The sequence below is a fragment of the Cervus elaphus genome, chromosome 23 (genome assembly GCF_910594005.1).
Source record: "Cervus elaphus chromosome 23, mCerEla1.1, whole genome shotgun sequence".
Taxonomy (NCBI): domain Eukaryota; kingdom Metazoa; phylum Chordata; class Mammalia; order Artiodactyla; family Cervidae; genus Cervus; species Cervus elaphus.
Genome location: NC_057837.1, coordinates 77,084,154 through 77,103,782, shown reverse-complemented (window position 1 = coordinate 77,103,782; position 19,629 = coordinate 77,084,154). Strand labels below are relative to the sequence as shown.

The 19,629-nt window shown below is 44.3% G+C and overlaps 1 protein-coding gene and 1 long non-coding RNA gene across 8 annotated transcripts in view; both read right to left on the bottom strand.

Moving 5' to 3' along the window:
• SLC9A8 (solute carrier family 9 member A8) overlaps positions 1 to 13,667 on the bottom strand; it is a 73,940-nt gene extending 60,273 nt beyond the window's left edge. The window contains exons 1-3 of one of the 6 annotated variants that reach the window (XM_043882860.1): positions 13,437 to 13,665; positions 11,367 to 11,545; positions 5,301 to 5,381 (exon numbers count right to left, since the gene is read on the bottom strand). In XM_043882860.1, coding sequence (XP_043738795.1) covers positions 5,301 to 5,381; positions 11,367 to 11,545; positions 13,437 to 13,450 — 274 coding nt within the window. In that variant the 5' untranslated portion in view covers positions 13,451 to 13,665. The other 5 variants (XM_043882863.1, XM_043882859.1, XM_043882862.1 and 2 more) reach the window with 5 other exon arrangements.
• A 674-nt stretch (positions 13,668 to 14,341) lies between these two features.
• On the bottom strand, positions 14,342 to 18,574 carry LOC122681141. 2 transcript variants are annotated; one of them, XR_006336881.1, is made up of 3 exons: positions 18,153 to 18,574; positions 14,858 to 15,014; positions 14,342 to 14,423 (listed from the first exon to the last, which is right to left on the bottom strand). It is a non-coding gene; the product is annotated as an uncharacterized LOC122681141 (long non-coding RNA). The 2 variants fall into 2 exon arrangements; XR_006336882.1 differs by having other exon boundaries at positions 14,377 to 14,423; positions 14,847 to 15,014.
• Positions 18,575 to 19,629: the final 1,055 nt, after the last annotated feature.

Sequence of the window (19,629 nt, the reverse complement as noted above, 5' to 3'; positions counted from 1 at the left end):
TGGAAAATCTTGAGAGTCTAATGCGATCATTTTGTCAATTTGACAACAAAATGTGGCCTCTACCTCTAAGACAGCTACTTTAATGCCAACAAGTGAATGCCTGTTCTCTCTCTAATAAAAATCAAAGCACCTAAGGTTCAGGGAGCGTCTGCCCACGGGCAGCTCAAGCTGCATCGCCGTCAACTCTCACTAAAGCGGTTAACACTCACAGCTGGGATTCTCGCTTTAAGTTTTCTTTAAAAAAACAAAAATTTTTTTACAACTTAAGGAAAATCAGAAATACAATCACTTGTATATGCTATTTTCAGAATTATTCGGGGTCAACAACTCAGGAACTGAGTGATTTTTTTTCAACTTCCACTGAAAACTTCCTAGACAAAAAGAGCCCTACTCAAAAAATTACAATCTTTTAGTCAAAACAAGGAGTTAACATAACTAAAAGCACAAAATTAAGAAGACTGTGACAAGGAAGCACATTTGTGTATTTCTATTTACTCATTGAGTCAATCAAATCCAGTTACAAGTTAAAACTTGATTTGTCTGCCAGTAGTATTCAGGCTAAACCCTGGCATGCGTAGTCAAATTTCCACTCTTAACCCCATTCTGGCCTTTCCTCACTCTACAGTAAAGTATGACTAAGAAAAAAAATCTACTCCTGTTTCTGCTATATATATCAGGACAGTGGACAGGATAATTATTTATTTTCATTCTTTATCAATTTCAGTCCCAAATATATAAACAGTGAATCAGTTCTATATGGCCAATAAAAATAAATATATGAACTTTACTAATACCTAGAAAGAACAGGAAAAAGTAAAGAACACAAAAAATGGTATCAACTCAAACCAAGTCAAGTCATCTGATGGATATGTGTACTTCCAAGCATAGTTTGGAGAAAAAGAGGCATGATAAGAAGAGCTGGTTGTCAAAAAAATAAAAGGATTTTTCTTTTTTGGTATAGCTATTTAAATGTGCCCAAAAAATTTACTTAAAAAGGCCCAAACTACAGAATTCCCTAAGTATAGAAAGCATCTGAAAGTTGTGAACAAGGGTCAAGGAAATATCTTTAGAACTTTATGCAGATATATGCAGTTTTTGTAAAGAATGAAAAAGTCTCAAGATTCACTTGAAAATATAATAAAATAGAAGAGTAGAAAAGCACTATTTAGAATATAGATAGTCCTTTTCTTTTTCTTTTCTTCTTTAATATTTTAAAAATTTATTTACTTACCTGCACCAGGTCTAGTTGCGGCATGCAAACTCTAGTTGTGGCATGTGGGACCTAGCGCCCTGACCAGGGACTGAATGCAGGCCCCTTGCATTGGGAGCTCGGAGTCGGAGCACTGGACCACCAGAGACGTTCCCAGACGGTCCTCGTCCACACCATCGGTTTCTTAGGAACTCTGAATGCCTAACACAAAAGGTCAGCAATATCTCTAAATGACTGAACAGTAACTTCTGGTTAGAAGAAGTAGGCTAGGAAAACTGATCCCTGAGGGAATGAAAACCCCATTTTCTCTGGCAGTCCTTGTCCATACCAACAGTTCCTTAGGAACTCTGAATGCTTAACACAAAAGGTCAGCAATATCTCTAAACGACTATGGACTAAAAAGTAACTTCTGGTTGAAGAAGCAGGCTAGGAAAACTGATCCCTGAGAGAATGAAAACCCCATTTTCTCTGGCAGCTGTTTTGGCACAAAAATTGGACATTCTTGAAATATTGGGTATCTCAGTATTTTGTTACACTTTGCTCCAGTATGAGAAAAAAATTTTCCTCTCATCTACACAGCTTTATGAATTATAGGACTATTTTGAAAGCTCTGTCAGCATTTCTAAATTCTAACCAAATGCCCTCTTATATAACAAAAACTATTTTCTGGACCCCCACATGGTCCCTAGAAGTGCTCTTAGCATTCCAATCACCTGAGTTAGAAAATCAGTACTAAAAGTAAGGTGGACTTTCCATCACCCCCCCATTTCCTAAGACCTGGCTCTTCCGGCTACATTTATTTGTATAACATCGGTGAAGAAATAAACTCTGTGGCCGGACAGGCTGGGCTGACCCCCACCATCCCTCCACCACATGCCCGGTTCTGGGTAGCCATCTGCTGAGTTCATCCTACAACTTCTGGTGGGACCTGGGAGGACAGGAGGCCACCTCTCCCACTGTGACCGCCACTGCAAGGAGAGTAAGCCTGAAGCTGGAGAGGCTTACCGCGGGGAGAGAGCCTGACAGTGAGGCCAAAAGAAAGGCAAGCACTGCTGAGAAACGGGGAAAGCGGAGCCCAGGAGCCTGGATCCAGTTAAGTCTGAGGCTGGCGCTGCCTGTGGCTTTTTTCATGCCCTGAGCCAGTGGGCGTGCAACTCCACTACCCCACCAATCTGTTTTCTTTGAACCTTTGTGAACTGATTCTGTCCACGGGATGGAAAGAGTCCTGTATCAGTTAAGATGTTCTCCTCTGCAAGTAAAAGAAGACCTGACTAACAATGGCTTAAACAATAGATGTTTATTATCTCATATAACGGCAGCTCTGAGACAGGTGGTTTCAGGGCTATCAACTCAACAGAACAGTGCAGTCGAGAACCTGAGTTTTCCATCCGTCCCCTTGGCAAGCCCTAGCATTCTGGCTTTGTCTTTGAGCCATGATGACTGCAAGATGGCTGCCAGTGCTCCAGACATCACATCTTCATACAACAGTATCGAAGGAAGGAGAAATTTCTTTTTACCAGAGAGAAAAAAGTTTTCCAAAACTCATCACCCTGGCCTATTTCCCTTTGATCTCCTTGGCCAGAACTTGGTCTCACACTGTCCGTTGCCTCCACCCCTCTCAGACAATCACTGGTAAAAGATAATGCAATTTTCATGATGGCAAAGCCCAATCTTGACTTGGAGGGGCCTACCTTCCTTAAATGCACTGTGGCAAGACACTAGCTCCAAAACGAGGATTCTGTTTTCATGGAAGGGGGAAATGGCTTTGGGTATGCACCGAACAATACCTTCTGTGAGTCCTCATACAAGCACTGGTGTTCAATGACCTGCCGTTACTGAAACACTCAAAAGACAGTGAGGAACCTGACATTTCAAACCAAATTATAAGAACCACCGCTTTAATTTCCATGTGCACCATACCTAAATACATAGCAACTATAGTTCTTATTCTTAAGAAACTATGTAAACTGACCACAAAACTGTAACTTCCTTGACTGGTTTTTTTAAGTCTTTACTGGATGCCCAAGAATAACAGGTATTAGCTAAACAGGTTATTTTCAATGTGCCCAGTATCAGGAAAGGAATGTCAGTGAATAATCTTCCTCATCTTAGAGCTCTAAGGCTCTTGTTAGCTAAGTTTGTTAGAATCTGCCAGGAGGTGCATACCAAGAGCCTATTCAATAGAGAACAGGAACTCTTTGAGTAAAACTGATTTCTAACTCTTTACTGAAGATCAAAACTTTCTAGTGGTACTTCTTCCTTAAAATATGACATCACCTGGGGCTATGGGGCTTAAAGGAGACGACACTGTGAAAGCTCACAGCCCAGAACCTGGCACTTAAGGTACCATGAAGTCCAAGGAAGATAAAGCAAGGGCTGAACCAGAGTTGTAGGAGTGCTGGTGGGGGAAGAATGGACAGAGTCTGATCATTCATTTATTTATTTAAAGATATTTTTGATGTGGACCATTTTTAAAGTCTTTATTGAATTTGTTACAATACTGCTTCTATTTTGTTTCGGTTTTTTGGCCTCAAGGCATGTGGGCTCCTTAGCTCCCTGAGGAGGGAGCAAACTCACATCCCTTGCACTGGAAGGCAAATCTTAACCACTGGACCATCAGGGAGTCCTTGATCATTCATTGCTAAAGTTAACCTATGCTGTGCTACGCTGAGTCGCTCAGTTGTGTCCAACTTTTTGCAAACCCATGGGCTGTAGCCCACCAGGCTCCTCTGTCCATGGGGATTCTCCAGGCAAGAATACTGGAGTGGGTCCCCATGCCCTCCTCCAGGGAATCTTCACAACCCAGGGACTGAACCCAGGTCTCCCACACTGCAGGTGGATTCTAAACCAGATCTAAGGCAAGGAACATTAACTTATAAAGCACTAAAGGTGATAAGGCAATATTAAATATCAGTAGGCAAGTGGAAATCAGTGAAAGTAACAACAATGTAGTAAGCTGACTACTAACCTTTAGCTAACCTTAGTGAAACCCTATTTACTACCGTGTAAGCCTCCCCACCCACATCTTGACTTTAAAACTTCCTGAACCGTGAGGCCGCTGCGTCTTCCTTCTTCAACACTTCAATGAACTTATATGTGAGCTCAACTGTTATTACACTGATTCATATACTCTCAACTGAAGCTAATTACCTTTCAATAAATTGCCACAGGAAACAAAAGAGGGAAATATAAGTGAGGTAGAAGGGAATGCCCTCTGACGACTTTAGATCTGACGAACGGTTAAACCTTAAAGTGAGAATCTCTTCTGGCTGTAAAATTCAGTGATTCTATGAATTAAGTGTCAATTACTCACCTCAGTGGAGTGACAGCACAGCCTAGCCGTAGGTCTTAGAGTGAACAGTGTGAATGTTTATTTCCAAACATAACCTAAACCAATGCTGTATTAGGAAAGAATTTCTAAATACACTAAACCAGATCTACACGGCAAAGAAAACTTATAAAGCACATACAACTGTGCGTGCATGTGTATTCAGTTGCTCAGTCGTGTCCACCTCTTTGTGACCCCATGGCCTGTAATCCACCAGGCTCCTCTGTCCATGGAATTTCCCAGGCAAGAATACTACAGTGGGTTGCCATTTCCTACTCCAGGGGATCTTCCCAATCCAGGGGTTGAACCCGTGTCTTTTGCATCTGGTGCATTGACAGTCAGATTCTTTTACCACTGTGCCAACTAGGAAGCCTGTCATGAGAACTGTATATATAAAATTAACTTATAAAGCAGTGGTGATAAGACACAGATATCAGCAGTAGGCCACTGGAAACTAGAAATAATCACAATATAATAATCTGAAGAAAGTCTTGGATGTGCCCTGAGGGTGGTTCCAGAAGTAGAAAGGGCTCTTAAGCATAGAGTGGGGCTTCCATGTGACTCTTAGGAGGTCATCAGCACTCTGAGCCCCGAGTGTACTCATCTGTAAAATGGGATCATAACACCCTCATGGCAGCTGGCAGAGAAGATGAAATGAGCTCGGTAAGTACACCACACCTCATGTGCTTGGGAGCACTTGGGAAGCACTCAAAAAATGGTACCATTACTGCCTTAAGTACAGGATAGCCATTAAGCACTTACCTAATGAGACCACAGCAACGCTCTCTGGCAAGAAATGTAATCTGTATCGGATCAGTAAATGCACCAATATGATGCAGATAGCTGTGGGAAAAATTAAGACACTGTTAAAACAATCCAACTTTGAATGGAAACACCAAGCCAAAGGCAGCAGTTATTTCTGGGAGGCTGCCAGGGAAATGGACAACTGGCAGTGACACAGGAAACTTCAGCTCTATTTCCAATTTCTTATTTCTGAATCTGGAGGTAGTTCGTTACATTTCACATGTTTCTTTACATGCTTGAACTAGCTGCTGCTTTCCAGTTGTTGAAAGAGCAATAGACACCTATCTTTCTTCTGAGTGGTTAAATCTCATACAAACATTTAAAATTATTCAAATTTCTCTTATTCTGAGAAATGATCCTCAACAGTGAGGAAGAAGTCAATGAAATCAATCACTTTTATGCAAACACAGCTGCAACAGACTATATGTTGACAGGAAGTATTTTGTTGCCATGTGATCCATGCTCTTTCAACACAGAAGGAAGTCAGAGTGTTTTACAAACAGGACAAAGTTAATCCTAACCTGGTGATAAGAACATAGAGACCGAGAGGTGGGGTGTCTGCTCCCCAGCTGGGCACTGGGGCTTCTACCGGTTGAGGGCTTGCCATGAGCCAGGGACAGCACTGAGCACTTTCCAAATGCTCTCTCAGCTGACCGTCAACACCCCCTCTGAATGAGCTGTCATCACCTCTGCCTCCTTCGATTAAAGATAAGAAAGCTGAGATTGAGTGAGGTTACACCACCAGTGGGTGCCACCGGCCTGAGCTTGATTCCAACCCTGTCCCCTTAATCCCTGGCACCCACCACCCCCTCCTGGCAGCCTTCATCCTCAACCAGGAAAATGAGAATAATGTCTGACTTTCCTCACAGGGGTGTTTTCATGGAAGGAAAGAACCAAAAAGATGTAAAACTGTTTGAAAAGAATAGGTATTTCAGACCAAAAAAAGCACACGTTCACATAAATAACTCCTAAATGTAATTTCAAGACCCAAGTGTTAGTGTGCATGTCTTTTTCTTTTACTAAGCACCTGGGTGGTACGCCATCTCATCAATCAGAGTATTATATATATAGTAATAAAAATAAATGAGTTGCCTTTTTTTGTAAAAGGAAATGTTCAAACAATCTGCATGACTGTGAACGGGCCACCCTCAGAGCCCACGTTGACAAATTAGATTATCTTTAGTCCCACCGAAAAGCACCAGGTGGCCAGAGAAAGGAAACAGTTGTAAATATGGAAATTTTGTCCTCGTTTCATTCTGTGCTTTAAACTATCAATCTGTGGTGTTTTATTATAAATATTTAGCCTAGTTAGAAAAGTCCTATATTAAATACTAAGAGCAAGAAAAAAGTTCCAATGCATAAGCTCAACATGGAACCAACGAGAATGCCTATTGTATAAAAATGTAGACACACGAGCACATAAGTAGACAGAAATATATAGATCTAAGGAGTTGAATCAGTTTCTGCTCTTTCTTTGCACCAAGCTGGATGACAAAATTTAAAAGCTTCTCATAAATCATTTAACTATCGGAAGCTAAAGAGGAAAAGAGGGCCTCCCTTGGCAGTCCAATGACTGAGACTCTGCACGCGCAGCGCAGGGGGCTGGGCTCCATCCCTGGGCGGGGACCGCGGTCCTGCAGCATGCAGCGACTGCGGCCTGGTGCAGCGCCCCCACCCCAAAAACAAGAGCAAAGGAAGAGCCGTCTATCACCAGAGAGCTACATATAAGGACGAGCAACGCCACAGAATGGTCTCCAGCGATAAATAGGAGAGCCGCAAGGACAACCCACAGAATGACAGGAAATATTTGTTGGTCCTATGTCTGATAAAGGTCTAGTGTCCACCGTACATAAAGAACTCTTACGACTCAACAACAAAAAGACAACACAGTTTTAAAATGGGCAGAAGACTTAAATAGACAGTTCTCTAAAGAAGATATGCAAATGGTCAATAAACACATGAAAAGGTACTCATCCTCATTAATCAGTGGAAAAATGCAAATCACAACCACAATGAGATACAACTCGACAGCCTAGGACGGTAACAAGGATGGAGAGCAACTGGAACCCTTGTGCACTGCTGGTGGGGATGAAAAACTGCAGTGACTGTGGAAAAGCTTGGCAGTTTTTGAGAAAGGTCCTCACAGAGTAACCACTTAACCCAGCAATCCCTTTCCTAAGTACATAAATCCAAGAGAAATGGGTTTTTATAGGCCCACATAAAAACTTTGACAAAAATGTTCATAGCAGCAGTATTCACAACAGCCAAAAGGTGGAAACAATCCAAATGCCCATCAGTTGATGAAATGGATAAACATGTGGACTATTATTCAGTCCTAGAAAAGAAGGGAATTCTGACGAATGCCACATACAGATGAATCCTGAAGACATTATGTTAAGTGAAAGAAGCCAGACGTAAAAGGCCACATATTGTATGGTCCCATTTGTATGAAATACCCTCAGTAGGCAAATTCCTAGAGACAGCAGAACAGTGTTTACAAGAGACTGGGGGGAGGGAGAATGCGGAATGGCTGCTTTTAACAGGAACTAGGTTTCCTTTAGGGGTGATGAAAATGTTCTAGAACTAGATCATGGTGATGGTTGCCCAGATTCAAATTACATTGCTGTGAATGTTATAAATGCCACTAAATTATACACTTCAAAATGGTAAATTTCATGTCTATTTTACCACACACAGATTTTTTCTTAAAAACAAACAAAAAAAGGTATATGCAAAAAGCACTAACATGGGAAGATCTCCGAGCCATTCTGTGAGAGGAAAAGCCGAGCTATAGGCCCCCTCTTACATTAAAACAAACTCCAACGGTATGTGCCTATTTGCTTATGAATCTACATATGTACAGGAGAAGGCAATGACACCCCACTCCAGTACTCTTGCCTGGAAAATCCCATGGATGGAGAGCCTGGTAGACTGCAGTCCATGGGGTCGCTAAGAGTCGGACACGACTGAGCGACTTCACTTTCACTTTTCACTTTCATGCGCTGGAGAAGGCAACGGCAACCCACTCCAGTGTTCTTGCCTGGAGAATCCCAGGGACAGGGGAGCCTGGTGGGCTGCCGTCTATGGGGTCACTACGTGTTAGACACAACTGAAGTGACTTAGCAGCAGCAGTACATATACACATACAAGCACACATTTTCAAGTACACTTGAGAAAATACAGAGCAAGGAGGAACAAAACCTTCTGTGTGATATGGATGGTATGAGCACCACAAGTTAATGTATTTCCAATTTTTCATGCCTGAAGTTTTAATTACGGAAAATACACTGAAACATAAGTCAATTTTAACAACTCCATTAAATTTTATGGCCCATAAAATGTGTCAAATGATGCTAATAGTTAACTCCAGTGCAAATCAGTAACAGTGACTCACCCCTGTCACTGGAGTCAAAGGTCAGCAAAGGACAAGTGTAGGTCAGCTGATCTCAAACTTCTTAAAGTCAAGATTACATTTCTGGCATCCTCTGCACACAAAAGTCACAATCTCATTTGACTTGACTAAAATAGTAAACAAAAGTGGTAAATCTGTTCCAGGTTAGGAACTCCTGAAGTCCAGAATAACTTACGGACTATTTCCCTCAGTTCACTAGTCTATATATTAAGTGATCTGGCAAGTTATCTATTAATAGCCATTTTTTTTCCTTATCAGATTTACATTGTGTGGACATCTAATCAGGAATAAACATACAAGATACTTAGTAATTTGTTGATATACAAGAAGAGAGGGAAAACCTGCCTTCAAATTTACATAGAAAGCATTCCATTCCGCTAACACATGCTAACCTACACGTGCAAACTGGAGACACCAACTCATCAACTGATCAGGGGAAACAGAGACCACCTGGCCACCGTCAGAGGCTTCTGATGGGTTTGCAGAGAAGACAGGAGAAGGCAATGGCACCCCGTCCAGTGCTCTTGCCTGGAGAATCCCATGGACAGAGGGGCCTGGTGGGCTGCAGTCCATGGGGTCGCTAAGAGTCGGACACGACTGAGCGACTTCACTTTCACTTTTCACTTTCATGCACTCGAGAAGGAAACGGCAACCCACTCCAGTGTTCTAGCCTGGAGAATCCCAGGGACGGGAGCCTGGTGCACTGCCGTCTACAGGGTTGCACAGAGTCGGACACCACTGACGTGACTTAGCAGCAGCAGAGAAGACAATCCAAGAGAAACATGCAGCACAACTAACTACAGCTCAGCCCTTCTTGGCCTCAAAGATGTACAAACACTGGGCAGCATTTTATCTGGATTAAAAAGCACATCATAAAAACCTGTTTTGTGATCTCTGGCACAAGCTAATCCAAGATGTTCCACACCCTGAAAGTTACTATGAAAGTCTTATTTCTCACCATCTTGTGAAAAAGGTGATTACAAAACAGAAGTGTTCTTCCAAGGCTTGCCTTTTATATCCCCTAACATATCATGCTGACAACAGTGTAAACAGACTAACAATACTCCTTCAGGATTAAGGATTCAGGTACTAAAGACTTCTTGGTCAAGACAACAACGGCTTTTCTTCTTAGTATTCAAGTACTATAACAAAAGGGGGAAAAAAGAAAACAAGAGTCCTTGATTGTTGAATTAATCCCTGAGAAGTAGAATTACATTGACAGAGTAAAAAATTACTTGGGCATATCCAATCTAACTGGACACTGTACACTTGTGGTTTGTGTACTTTTTTGGAAAAAAGCTTTTTTAAAACTATTTGGGAATTCCCTGGTGATCCAGTGGAGAAAACTCTGCGGTGATGCCAAGGGCTTGGGTTTGATCTTTGGTCAGGAATTAAGATCCCACAAACCATGCTGCATGGCAAAAAAAAAAAGTTTTAAAAAACCTATAAAAGGATGAGTTCTGAGATTTTAAATTATTATCTTAGTAAAATTATTTAAGTCTAAATATAAATGTGAAAGAAGTTACACTTTTCTGCAAAAAAATAAACCAAAAACAGTCCTAATAACCATCAGAGAAATATTCTGGACTCTTACATTTTTTGTACCTTCTATTCTTCTGAAAAGATCTAATTAGAAATATGACTCAATATAATTAAAGAGGAGTAGAAAATGTAAACGTGCCAACTTCACTTTATAAACAAGTTTGGAGAGTCCTATTCGAAGTTATTTCTTTCTTAGCTGATCCAAAGTGGTTGTGCAGTTTCAACTGGGTTTTCTGGTCTAAGACACTTGTCTACTGTCCATAGTGTCTGCGAAGCAACTTAGAAATTGCCTTTTATCTAAACTTCCTGACTGATGTCTGGCAACCTGAATATTAGCCTCTAGTCTCCCCTAAAACAGATCTGTCAATTAATTTAAACTCTCTGGGCCTAAATTTCTTCACCGGTGAAATAAGAAGGTTGAATAAAATGAGATCTTAAGTCTGACAGAGTGAATCTCTTTAAAGAAAAATATCACATGAGTGAACAGGGGCATAGGTAGTACACAGATATGGCAAAAGCCATGACCACAGTTAACAGGAATGACAGGTTAAAGAAAACAGTGTGTTAGCACAAGGGTGTCTGATCTTTTACTCACAGCAAAACTCTTAACTAAGTGAAATTTTGCACGGAAGCCGAACGGACACAGGAGACAAAATGCGGCTCTGGTCAGAAAGTCAGATGCTCTGCCGTTTGACCCCCGACCCCCACCCACAACGTCACACAGACACAGAGACTCATGAACAGAATCTGAAATACACTGATGTTCAAGGTTCTTTCCAGATCAAGAATTCTTTAAGTCTTTCTTTCAAAGGATATCTAAGATAAAGATGTTCTTCAGAATGACTAAGCTCAATGATTTTATAAAGAAAAAGGACGATGGGATGAAACAGTTATGGCATCATGAACTGATCAGTGACCCTCCGTGTAATGAAGTGAAAGTCAAATGAGAGGCAGACTTGACAAAGTCAACAGAAGCTGATCCGGGGTTAACCATTCAGACAGCACACACGGACACTCAAAATGCCAGGGGACGGTGTTTCCTCGAACACTGGCCGAGGACCTGCACTCACCGAGGACGAGGAGGCTGAAGAAAATGGTCATGCCGCTCGACTGCTCTTCCTGCTGAGCTTGCTCCCCTGTCTGCACCGGGAGGATGGGCTTGGCAGGGGTCGGGAGCACCAGTTTCGTAGTGACCACCAGGGTGGTATGAAGGGTGACATTGAAACCTTCATGAGTTGTGTTGGGGAACCTGTTGGAGAACATAAAAAACAGCAGAATTAGACAAAGGAAAGAGGGCCCGGAGTGATCAACACACACACAAACCAGAAAGAGAACCTTGGCATAGAGCTCTATGGCATTCACAAGTCTTACAACCAAGAGGCAAGCCTTAGAGAGAAACTGCTTAGGAAAATTCCTGCCTGCTGCTGCACGAGGGTGCGGCTGGCCTCAGGAGCACTGAACACAACCACTTAGAGGTCAGGGCCGGGGGGAGTCAGGGCCAGTGCAGAACCAACTCTGCCTGCTCTTTGGCGCTCAATGGGGGATTTAAGGACTGAGCACAGCACAAACGGGGACAAACTGGAGTCTCACCACATTCCAAGTTCCCGCATCAGTTACCAAGTGCCTTTACTTCTCTAGCTTACATTCTTTCCCTTAGATTGAATGTGCAAGTTGAAGAAGCCACTGATTTCACTCAATTGTTGATTAGGTCTGAATGCCCTGCCCTACTTTACAAAAACCTGAGTTCAATGGCCCAAAAGTAATCCCCTCTGTAATACCCGGCTCCGCCCTACTACTGTGTTCCTCACAGCTATCTCCTCACTTTGTGTTGGGATTGTACACTAGTGATATTGACATAATAACCATTGTAGCTGTGATTGTAACAACTGATGTTTTTGAGTACAGCTTCATTCTGGGGACTAGGTAACATACAAACTTGCATTTCCCAAGTGTTAACAAGCCTGAGGTGCACACTGCTCCTTTCTCTTTTTTTAACCTGTGAATAACAGGCTCAGAGAGCCTGTTGGCTTAACGTGGTCAGTATCTCAGTCAGTCAGTGGCAGAACCAAGCCAAGTTTGAGTCCAAACATGAAATCACTGAGCCGTACCACCTCTCTTGCTTTGTGCTGCTGAGGCCCAGTTTAGTGTCTGACAGTGAACACGCTCAGTAAGTAAGCTAACTAAATGAAACGACCACTAGGCTAAAAGACAGACAGAAAAGTTGTCAGGCGAGGGAGTCAAATTTCAACTGTTGGCTTGGTTCCTTGTTAATTTTTATACACTCCTTCCACAGAGATGGGCATCTATAACATGCAACAGACTGTGCCGGGCAGGTATGCAGAAAAGACTAAAAGAGTGGTCCTTCCCCAGAGGCAACTGAAGGACAGAGACACCTCACTCCCTTTATCTTACACAGCCAGCTCCCTTGCTCTCTACACTCCAGCCTTCCTTCCTTTCTGTCCCTCAAAAGGCACTAAGCTCTTTCTTGCACCTGTCTTCCCTCTCCTATTCCTCCTTTTGGTCGCTAAGGTTTCATCCGGCCTATCACCTGTTCCTGAGAAGCCTCCTCCACCCCAATACCATTCCGCTTCCTTCAGAGCACTCAAATCATCTTGTCTATTTATGGTCTTCTCTTCCCACGAGAATGAAAGCTCCTTGAGAGGGGCTCCTGGTCGGTCTCCTCTACCATGTGACCAGGGCCTGATCGAGAGTAGATGGCCACCAGTTTAATGAATAAATGGATTTCATTGAAGGAAACAAGAGAAGAAAAAATGATCGTTACAACGGAGGACGGGACTGGCTACGTAAGGGGGAGGGGGGGACTTTCTGGAGGCGGCGGAGAGCTGCGTAATCAGCAGATGACCGAAAAATGGGAAAGTGAAATCTGGGGTGCGGTTTCCGCAAGGCAGCTTCGGAGATCTACGATGAGCGGCCGATACCTAGCCAAAGGGTCCAACCTCAAAGGGGCTGCGCGGCCCAGGCCCGCCCCTCCCCCTGCTCGCAGGCGCCAGCACGGTCAGTCCCGGCCAACCAGCGCGAGGAGCTCCGCCTTCTGGAGCCGGAGGGCGGCCTGAAGGGCTCGCTGTCACCCGACGGGGCCCAGCCCTGCCGCCTCAGCCGCCCGGGAAAAGCCCACTCACTCCTCCTCCGCCATCTTCTCCCCAATCCCGCGGAGCCTCCGAGACCACCGAGCGCGGGGCTAGCAGGGCCCGCTTTTGCTTCCGGCTTCCGCTGGAGGCGCGGGCGGGCCGACCGGCAGGGGGGCGGAGTCTCGGCTGCACGAGGCCGGCATTTCTGTCCCTTCGTCTCTATGGCCGGAGGGTGGGAGGATTCGCGTGGGAGGACCCCGGGGAACTTTCAGGATGAGTGGCGGCACTTCTTTTGGCCCCTCTGGCCCTGGGAAGTTCCGGCTGTTCCCTTCCACAGGGTTGGGACGTTTTGGGGAAACTCCTGTGAGGTGACTGTGACTCATCCTGAAACCGCGCGCTTCCCTCCCAGTGTCCAGGAATTGACTGTAGTTAAAGTGGGACGGAAGCTTCTAGAGTAAGCTGGGCAGAGGGACCCCAGGGGTATACTCCCCCAGTCTCAGTTTTCCCCAGCCCGAAAGAGGACTAGCCACCTGGGTTTTGTAGAATTGTGCAGTATTCTATCTGTAAACATTTATTGAGTTCTGACTGTATGCCTGTCTTTAAAATAGAGGATGATGATCTAAGAATGGATCCTTCATTCATTTGTTCATTGTCTCAACAGATAATCAAACGCCTATACGCGGTTTCAGGTGGCTCAGTAATAGAGAATCTGCCTACCAATGCAGGAGACACAAGAGACACCGGTTTGATCCCTGGGTGGGGAATATCACCTGGAGGAGGATAGGGCAGTATTCTTGCCTGGAGGATCCCATGGAGAGAGGAGTCTGGTGAGCTACAGTCTATGAGGGTCGCAAAGGGTCAGACAGGACTGAGCATGCAGGCACGTGGTTAGCGTCGTGGTCTTTGTGGGTTGGAAAAGAATTTCCAGACACCAGGCAGAATGAAAGGAGAATAAAGTTTATTTCCAAGGCCCCCCTTGGTTTTTTTCTTTTTTTTCTTCCGTTCGTTTGTCCTTGGGAAACCACAGTTAGCAGTGATCTGTGGGGTTGGGGAAACAGGAAAGAACAAAGTGAAGTTGGAGGGGTAGGAAGGCCCCCACCCGGAGAGCTGGTACCCTCTTGTAAGGCTTTTGGCTTTGATGCCAGCTCTGCAGCCACTTCCCTTCCTGGTTTAAACCATCGTAGCTCAGCAGCTGTGATAGGCATTTAAACCCTTTTTCTGACTCTGCTGCTCTTCCTTAAGCTTTTCCCACTGCAGAGGGCCTAAACATACACAACAGAGGCTCCAGTGAACCTTTTAAACTTAAGTCACTCCCCTGCTCAAAAGGTACCCTGTCTTCCAGACTCAATCAGAGGGAAAAAAAGGTGGAGACCCAACCAGCCCCCTCTGCCTTGTGAGTCAATCCCCGCCCCTCATACTGCAGACTTTCCACTGTGGTCACAGTGACTTCCTTGGGGGTACCTGAAACACACCAGCATCACTTCTGCCTCTGCACTGGCCAAGCCCTTGGTCAAGAATCCTCTGGGACTTCCCTGGTGGCCCAGTGGCTAAGACTCTGCGCTCTCAATGCAGGCGGCTGGGGCTCCAGCCCTGGTGAGAGAACTGCATCCCACACGCTGCAGCTGAGACCTGGTGCAGCCAAATAAATAAAACCTTTTAAAAAATAATACTCAGCTCCTAGGTTGCTCCTTGACACCCACCTTTCCCACATTCTGTTTACCCTTTTCTTGTCCAATATGCTTTCCCTGACCAACCTGTCTAAAATCCAAGCGCTCTTCCCTTCCCTACGTTCCCTAGCATTCTTTTCCTTCATAACCCTGAACATATGATATATTTTACTTATATGTTCATTTATTGTTCTTCTCTCTGTGAGAAGTTAAACTTCTGAATGCCAAAGTTTTGTTCTCTTTTATTTCCAGTGCCTAGAATAGTACCTGGCATAAAGTAGCTACTCAAGAGAAAAATGACCCTTGGACTTCCCTGATGTTCCAGTGGTTATGACTCTGCACTTCCAATGCAGGGGGCGAGAGTTTGATTCCTGGTCAGGGAACTAGGATCCCACATGTATTGGCCTAGCCAAAAGTAATTTAATTTAATTTAAAAATGAACAAATAATCCACTTTGAGTTTATTTTTGTGTATGGCATTAGAGAGTGTTCTAATTTCATTCTCAGAATAGGAGAAAATATTTGCAAGTGAAACAATCAACCAGGGATTAATCTCCAAAATATACAAATGGCTTCTGCAACTTAATATAAAAAACAAACAAAAAAAAAAGCAAAACATATAACCAAATCAAAAAACAGGCAGAAGTTCTTTTTCTTTTTTGGGGGGGGGGGCAGAAGTTCTAAAGGAGACGTTGTTGTTCAGTCTATTTGTCATGTCTGCTGACTCTGCAACCCAATGGACTGCAGCACACCAGGCTTCCCTGTCCTTCACCATCTCCCAGAGTTTGCTCGAACTCATGTCCATTGAGTCGGTGATGCCATCCAACCATTTCATCCTCTGTCGCCCCCTTTTCCTGCTTCAGTCTTTCCCAGCATAAGGGTCTTTTCCAAAGAGTTGGTTCTTCGCATCAGGTGGCCAAAGCACTGGAGCTTCAGCTTCAACATCAGTCCTTCTAATGAATATTCAGGACATAAAGATGGCCAAAAGAAAACATAAGGATGACCAAAAAGTGCATGTTCAACATCATTAAAGATTAGAGAAAAGCAAATCAAAACTACGGTGAGGTGTTACCATGTGCTGTCAAAATGGCCATCATCAGAAAATCTACAAACAATAAATGTTGGAGACAGTGCAGAGAAAAGGGAACCCTTCCACTCTCTTCATGGGAATGTAAATTGGTATACCCACTATACTAAAAATAGAACTACTGTATGACCCAGCAATTCCTGGTCATATACCCAGAGAAAACCATAGTTCAAAAAAGATACACACACCCCAGTGTTCACTGTAGCGCTATTTACAATAACCAGGACACAGAAACAAACTAAATGTCCATCAATGGAGAAATGGATAAAGAAGACATGCCACATATATATATATATAATGGAATATTCAGTTCAGTTCAGTTGCTCAGTTGTGTCCGATTCTTTGCGACCCCGTAGACTGCAGCACACAAGGCCTTACCTGCCCGTCACTGACTCCCGGAGTTTACTCAAACTCATGTCCATTGAGTCAATGATGCCATCCAACCATTTCATCCTCTGTCGTCCCCTTCTCTTCCAGCCTTCAATCTTTCTGAGCATCAGGGTTACTCCGCCATAAAAGAACAAAATGATGCCATTTGCAGCAACACAGATTGTCATAGTGAGTGAAGTCAGACACAGAAAACCAAATATAATATCACTTCTATGTGGAATCTTAAAAAAAGATACAAATGAAGTTATTGACAAAACAGAAGTAGAGTCACAGGTGATGAAAACAAATTTATGGTTACCAGGGGACAAGTAGGGGAGAGATAAATCAGGAGATTGGAATTGACATATATACACAACTATTTGTAAAATAGATAACTAGTAAGAACTAGCTGTATAGTGTAGATATTCTATAACAGCCTGTAGAGGAAAAGAATCTTAAAAAGAGAGTGGAGGGACTTTCCTAGTAGTCTAGTGGTTAAGAATCCGCCTTGCAGTACAGAGGATGCAGGTTCAATCCCTGGTTGGGGAAGTAACATTCCACATGCCTCAGAGCAACTAAGCCCACACTGCAACTACTGAGCCCGACACAGCCAAATAAATACATAATTTGAAAAAAAGAGTGGATATATGTGTATGTAGAATTGATTCACTTTGCTATACATCTGAAACTCACACAACACTGTAAATCAACTATACTCCAAGAATAAAGTTTGTTAACTCTAGAAGTGTTAGGAAACGGGAGGGATTTGGAAAGAGGAGTGCTGTGGAGAGTCCGGGGGGAGGCAGGGGTGGGGAAGGATGGAAGATCTCAACCAGGAGGCCTTTGCAATAACCTGGGAGAGAGCTGATGGCGCTTTGAACTAAGGTGATACCGTGGGTATGGCAGGAATGATTGGGCTGTGGGTGGGTGTTGAAGGCAGGATTTGTGGATGGACTTCGGAGAAAGAAAGGAGTCGAGAATGATGTCAAGTTTTTGGCCCTTGAACTGGGTGGAGAAAAGATCTATCTATCTGGCTTAAATTCTCTGCCAAAAGGATTTAAGCTCCCTTGACGCTTGTTGTCCAAGCTGACTGAGAGAATGGGCTCAAGATCAGCCGATGTTTGCTGTCCTTCCTGTGGGTGTGGTGCTGGGCTATTGTTTCCTCAATTCCTTACTTTTCTTTCAGGAAGGTATTATCATTAAAGCACAGAGACATCAAACTACTTGCCTAAAGTCACACAGCTAGCAAATACTGAGCTGGGATTCAGTTCAGTTCGGTTCAGTTCAGCTGCTCAGTCGTGTGATCCCATGGGCTGCAGCGTGCCAGGCTTCCCCGTCCATCACCAACTCCCAGAACCTGCTCAACCTCATGTCCACTGAGTCAGTGATCTCTCTGAGTCACATTTATTAACCGAGAGCTCAAGGCTGTCACTTCTCTTCTAGCCCCAGAAAACCCCACCTGGCTGGAGTTGGGCTCCCAAGGGCTGGAGGTAGCCTTTTTTGCACCAGGCTGCAGGCTGTGGGCCAATCACGGTGAACACAGGGCCCTGAACTCATTGAGGGCTGCCCATTTTTCTTTTCTTTTTTTTTCTGTAATATCTTATGGAAAAACCTGAATAAACTTTTTGGCCAGCCCAATACTCACCGTGCCAGCCACTGCTCTTGCCGCAGGTCCTGCTATCAGGGCCAGATCCGGGCTTCGTGCCAGTCACGGACATACTGCCAATCTCCAGGGAGGCTGGAGAACACCCGCTCTCGGGACTGTGGGCCAATCCCAGGTCCTTCTCACCGACTCCCGGGGATGAATCTAAACTCTCCGGTCACTGCCCTCAGGAGGGTAAATAAAGCCTTTCCTCACGCAGCTCCAGGTTCCCTGTGCCATGTTAGCAGAGCAAGGGCAGGCTCCAGGGTCAGGCAGCCCCGGCTCTGCACCCCAACTCAGGACCTGTTGGCTTTATAGCCCTGGGATCCCCCTGACACCCTCAGGGCTGCAACGTCCTATCTTAGTTTTGGACAGAGCCCCTCTTTGGAAGGCTGTTGTGAGATTGGAGAGAAAACACTAGCCTTGGTTCTCTGTTCTCTGTGCCCTCTTAGCCCTAATTTTCCTCTTTCTTGGCTATTTAGGTCTCAGCCCACATGTCACCTCCTCAGGGAGGCCCTCCCTGAGAAGTCTAAAGCAGGGGTCAGCAAACTTTTTTGAGTAAAGAACCAGACAGTAAATATTTTAAGCTTTGTGGTCATTCTGCTTTGTGGCAACTCAACCCTGCCATCACAGTGGGGAAGCAGCCATCTCTGATTTAAATAGGCATGGCTGTGTGCCAGCAAAACTCTGTAGATATTGAAATGTGAATTTCTTGTGACTTTCACATGTCATGAACTGTTCTTACTATTTTTTTCAACCATTTAAAAATGTAGAAAGCAGGCTTCTCTGGTAGCTCAGAGGTAAAGAATCTGCCTGCCAATGCAGGAGACACGGGTTCATCCCTGATCTGGGACAATCCCACATACCCCGGAGCAACTAAGCCTGCACTCCAGAACTCAGGAGCCACAACTCCTGGGCCCCTGCGCTGTAACTACTGCATCCTGAGCATTCTAGAGTCTGTGCTCCTCAGCAGGAGAAGCCGCCGCAGCAAGTCTGGGAATTGCAACTAGAGAGGAATCCCTGCCCGCCACAACTAGAGAGGAGTCCACGCAGCAAGGAAGACCCAGCACCGCCCCAAATTAACTGATTAAATTATTAAAAAGTATGTTTTAAAAATATAGAAACCATTCTTAAGTCACAGGCCATATGAAAACAGATAGCAGTCTGGAATCTGGCCTGCTGTGGGCTGCCAACCCCGGTCTAGTCTTTTTTTTTTTTCTTTCCAGCCATGCATCACGGCATGTGGGATCCTAGTTCTCCTCCCAAGGATCGAACCTCTGCCCACCCCATTGGAGGTACAGAGTCTTAACCATTGGACCGCAAGGGAAGTCCCACCCTGGTCTAGTCTTAAACGTGTTTCTGAGACACTTGTAGCTGTCAGATATTTTTCCCCCTTCTTCCCTCCCTCCCTTCTTTCCTTTCTTCCTGAGTTTGTGTGTGTGTGTGTGTGTGTGTGTGTGTGTGTGTATACTCCCTGGAC